The sequence below is a fragment of the Myodes glareolus genome, chromosome 6 (genome assembly GCF_982192425.1).
Source record: "Myodes glareolus chromosome 6, mMyoGla1.1, whole genome shotgun sequence".
In the NCBI taxonomy this organism is placed as follows: domain Eukaryota; kingdom Metazoa; phylum Chordata; class Mammalia; order Rodentia; family Cricetidae; genus Myodes; species Myodes glareolus.
The window spans coordinates 112773224-112777607 of record NC_142031.1 but is presented as its reverse complement, the minus strand read 5'-3'; the positions used below and the strand labels follow the sequence as shown (position 1 = coordinate 112777607).

The window sequence follows — 4384 nt, the reverse complement described above, 5'->3', positions numbered from 1 at the left end:
TAAAAACAAAAAAATCAAAATAATTTTTATTATTAGTTATGTTGAACCCATAGTTATTTAAAATACCCCTGAGAATACAGAATGGCCTCGAGTGGGTCTGTGTAACTACATGAAAGTCTGTTGTGCATTTTGTTCTGCTCTGTTCTATTTCCATTTAACAACGCATCAGAGATTTCAAAGTCAAGATAGGTTGGCTTACGGAAAGTCAATCACACCATAACACTGTGGTCTAGCACCTAGACCATGGCAGTGTTGTATACATCACGGGCAGCCTCACATCTAACACGCTTACTAAAGGGATCGCAGGGCTATCAAGGGTATAAAAGTAAGAGCGCTAGCAGTGATGAGATACTTGACAAATACCCGGAAGAGGGGAAGGTGTGAGTTCACTGGGCAGAGCACGGACATCCCGCACAAGCCCAGAAAGCCTAGAGGTGGTGGCGACAGACTGAAGCACAAAACTCAGCTAAAGTTCAGAAACGCCAGCTATAAAGAACCAGGCTACTAGAGGATGAAGTTGGGGTGTGTGGAAACAGTGGGACCTATCGTCTCCTCCTTCCCCCTAATCCAGAGAACTGCACTTCATCTCCCAGGAAGATGGTGAGAAGGTTTTCAAAAGATGAGAACATCTCACAGAAGCCTAGGACATCCCAGCACTTAAGGGTTCATTCCGCAGCCATCTGTGCCTGCTCTGCCACCTGTAGCAAAACTCTGAGGCCTCTGCAGAGCTTCCAGACAGCTTTCCTAGTGACTTAATCTTGAGCGTGTGAGCGTGTGCACGTGTGCGCGTGTGCGTGTTTGTTCAGGAAGCAGACACTGCCCTCAGGAGCTCACAGCAGATATGGACCTGGGCAGGGGAGGAGCTCCTAAGAACCTGCCCACCCTGCTGAGCTGGTAACTGCTGAGGGATTCTGGAGGAGAAAGAGTCCTTGTCTTCCACTGTGTCCTCCTCATCAGCCCACCAGGCTCTGATAGATTGTTTGAACCCTGTTGTCACCCACACGAAACTAGTTAAACTCAGTGGATCACAAAGCAAAAAACATACCAAAACAAAAAGACATGAATTCAATTCAAACACATTATATGCATGTATGTATGAAATTGTCAAAGAACAAATGTCATTAATATAAAAGAATGACATTTACATCACCATCTCAACTTGTCCCAAAATTTTGAGAGCAGTCCACATATCTTCTTGAAGATATACTCAAATGTGTTCTCTTCAGCCTTTTCCTTTAGATTTTTCATTTTCTCATCATAATTTCTCTTTGCAGAATCAATACGTGCCTTCTTTTCTTTTTCTGATTTATGAGCACATTCCCTTTCTATTCTTTCGATTTCATCATTGAGTTCCCGAGCGTAAGTTTCCTCCAGTTCCCTTAGACAGTGTCTCAGCCTTCTGTCTATGTCCCCGTAGATCTTTTCAGAGAAGTAAGAGCCCCCGTTCCTGTCCACCATTTGCTCTATCAGCCCTACCAGCTGTTCTACTTGCTCTCCTCGCTCTGCCTCTCTCGCTTTGTTATTAAAGGCCAGGTAGCGTTTCCCACACTGTGCGATGACATTATTTAGCTTGTCATTTGACTCGCCTAAAAAGTCATCCAGGCTCTTGTCCTCAAGGTCATCTTTGCGAGTAAACAAGACTATCATGTACTTCATGGCCGCCTCCCCAAAAAGACTCTTGATCAGGGAAACCGTATTCTGCTCTTCCTCCGTGAAGCGGCCCAGCTGCAGAACCAGGATGATGGCGTGAGGCCCAGGGCAGGAGTAGAGGACACACTTGCTGATTTCTGTACATGTGGTTTTCATGGTCTCCTTGGTGTCAAAGAGCCCAGGGGTGTCAACCACAACAAGGTTTTTTCCCTTCCATTCCCTGGATGCCTTCTGGCAGGTCTTGGTAACAGCATGGGCAGAAGCCTTAGACTCGAATTCACGTCTCCCAAGGATGGTGTTCGCTGTGGCGCTCTTTCCGCTCCCAGTTTTTCCTACCAGAATGATCCTCACCTCAGTGTTTCTGTGGGCGGCCATGTTGAGGCAAGCAGATTCTGAAGACAGGGAAAGAGAGCAAAAAGGCCTATTAGATAAATTGGAACAGCCCCAATCCTTTCTTTTTTTTTTTTCCTTTCCTAAAATTTCGCAATGTTCTGTTGTCTTCATGCATCCCTATAGAGACAGAAAGATGAAACCCTACAAGGGAAGGAATAGAGAAATCAAACGGTTCCTCCATAGAAGAATGTCCCTCCGTGGGATTCTGCAGGGAAATCCCAGTGTTCCTGTAGAGGTCGGAGGATGACTTTGTGGGGTTGGCTCTCTCTTTCCACCTTTCCGTGGGTTCTGGGCACTGAACAGCGGTTGCCGGGCTTGTGCAGGAAGAGCCTTTACGTGCTGAGCCATCTCAGTAGCAACAATCCTCCCCAGAATCCTCTTAAAACCCTGATGATCTGGATGCCATCCAGAGTAAACTGTTTCTGACAACACAGAAAAGACTTTTCTACTCCTGCTACCAGCAGACACGCCATCCCCAATGCCAGGTCTGAGAGAGTGCACCCAAATCTCTGCTGAGCCCAGCCAGGAGCATGGACCGGGATGACCACAATGTCCAACAACTTACTACATATTTTATGAGGAACTAGGAGGAGCATTCTAAGACTGCAAACATAAAGAAACAGTAGGAGAGCCGAAGGGCTCACTCCCCTGACGTGACCAGTGCACAGCTTAATGTGTGTCTTTAAATATCACAATGACACCAGAAATATGTTCACTTATCATATGTTAATACAAAAGAAACACAACATACACAAAAACAAAAGCAAAACAAACAAACAACAATAACAACAGGACAGTTAGAACAACCCTAAATAATGAGAGAATCATTAGGGCTGTCACCGCCTTGAAACTGAGGCGGTGAGGCTACAGAAATGCAGTAAGGAAGGAACACGGCAGACAGGAAGCCTGGGCCGCAGGCAACTGCAGGTTCGTCCTGCGCTGTGCCTTCAGAGCAGCTAATGTGGCTTTCATGGTCCTACTCCACATCACCCCAGGATCTGTTGTCCAGTGGGAGGAGTCAGCACCCTGGATTCTAACTCTCCTCTGCCCAGGATGACGGGGGTCTAAAAGTCATCATACTTTCTGAGGAAAGAAGTGACTTAGACAAATGATCTGAGCTGTCTCGGGGCTCTGAAGAGCCTGCCTTGAGGGCAGAACTTTCTGAGAAGAGTGTCGGCTACACTCTGTGTCCTGCGCCACAGCTACCTACGGGCTGATGAAGGCGGCAGCTTGTTAACTGGGCTCCTTGTACCCCTGAGCCCCCACCACTCCCACCAGCAGCGCCCTCCCTGTGAAGCTGCAGACACAAAACGTGCACCCTAACAGATGCCCCATCCCCCACTGCCTCTCACACTTCCCTCACCCTGTCCAACCAGACTCACCTTCTTCGGGAATTGGTGAGGGTTCAAGGTTTCTGTGAGGGCCTGTTTGAGCCTGTGCTTGTGCTTAACTGTGAAGCAAAACCGCTGCATTCCCAGCCGCCAGGCAGGAAGTTCTATGGGCGGAGTCAATGAAGAGACCGTTTGCCTTTAAAGAAGCAGAAATATTGTCCTCTAACTTACGGGTGCTTCTGCTTTGTCGAGGTTAAGCCTTCTGTCTGCGTGTCTGCTATAATGCCAAGAATTTCAAAATCTGTTTTAAAAAATGTTTTGGATTGGTTTCTGTTTTTTGAGACACAGTCTCAGGCTAGTCTTGAGTTCACTATGTATTGAGGATGACTGGTGTGATTTATTTAAAAACAGCGAGAAGAGAGTCACACCATGCAAAGGGGCTCACATAAGAGATTTAGTGGAAGAGGAGAGAGAAGGGGCAGAGAAGGGGGCAGAGAAGGGGCAGAGACAGGTCCTGGGGGACAAGAATAGTGGGAGGGAGGGAGGGAGATAGGAGGTGGATTAGGCCCACCTGTTGAAAGGGAACGTAGTGAATGTGCACAGGAGGCGCTCTTGTGGCCGCAGCTGAGGACATACCCTGCCAGCACCCCAAGGGCAGGCCAGTCCAGGGGCCTGAATACTAACAACCCTCCCTCTTACTCATCATAGAAAGGTGAGGAGTTAGAAAGGGGTAGCAGGAGAGGTGGGAACGAGGATGCTGTGTTCCTGAGACTCTGCTTCCTGTTGACCTGGGGGCATCACTAGCTTTGGGGGACCTGAGAAAACTGGGGGGTGATGACCATGTCCTGGAGCAACTGGCTGTTTCACTTCACTGTCCTGGCTCTGTGGAACCATCAGGTGCCGCTTGGACCTAGCAAAATGCTGTTTGAGCTGGATCCAAGCCAGTCCCCTAGGGCTTAAAGCATCTGATCCTTTCCCATCACCACAGCACCACAGAGACACTCTCCTCC

The 4384-nt window shown here is 48.1% G+C and overlaps 1 protein-coding gene across 1 annotated transcript; it reads right to left on the bottom strand.

Moving 5' to 3' along the window:
- On the bottom strand, positions 1–3537 carry LOC148121951 (GTPase IMAP family member 9-like). The gene is made up of 2 exons (XM_087907499.1): positions 3426–3537; positions 1–2042 (listed from the first exon to the last, which is right to left on the bottom strand). Exon 2 carries the CDS (start codon positions 2023–2025, stop codon positions 1147–1149), a length of 879 nt encoding a protein of 292 aa, XP_087763625.1. The 5' UTR covers positions 2026–2042; positions 3426–3537; the 3' UTR covers positions 1–1146.
- Between the last annotated feature and the right edge of the window lie 847 nt (positions 3538–4384).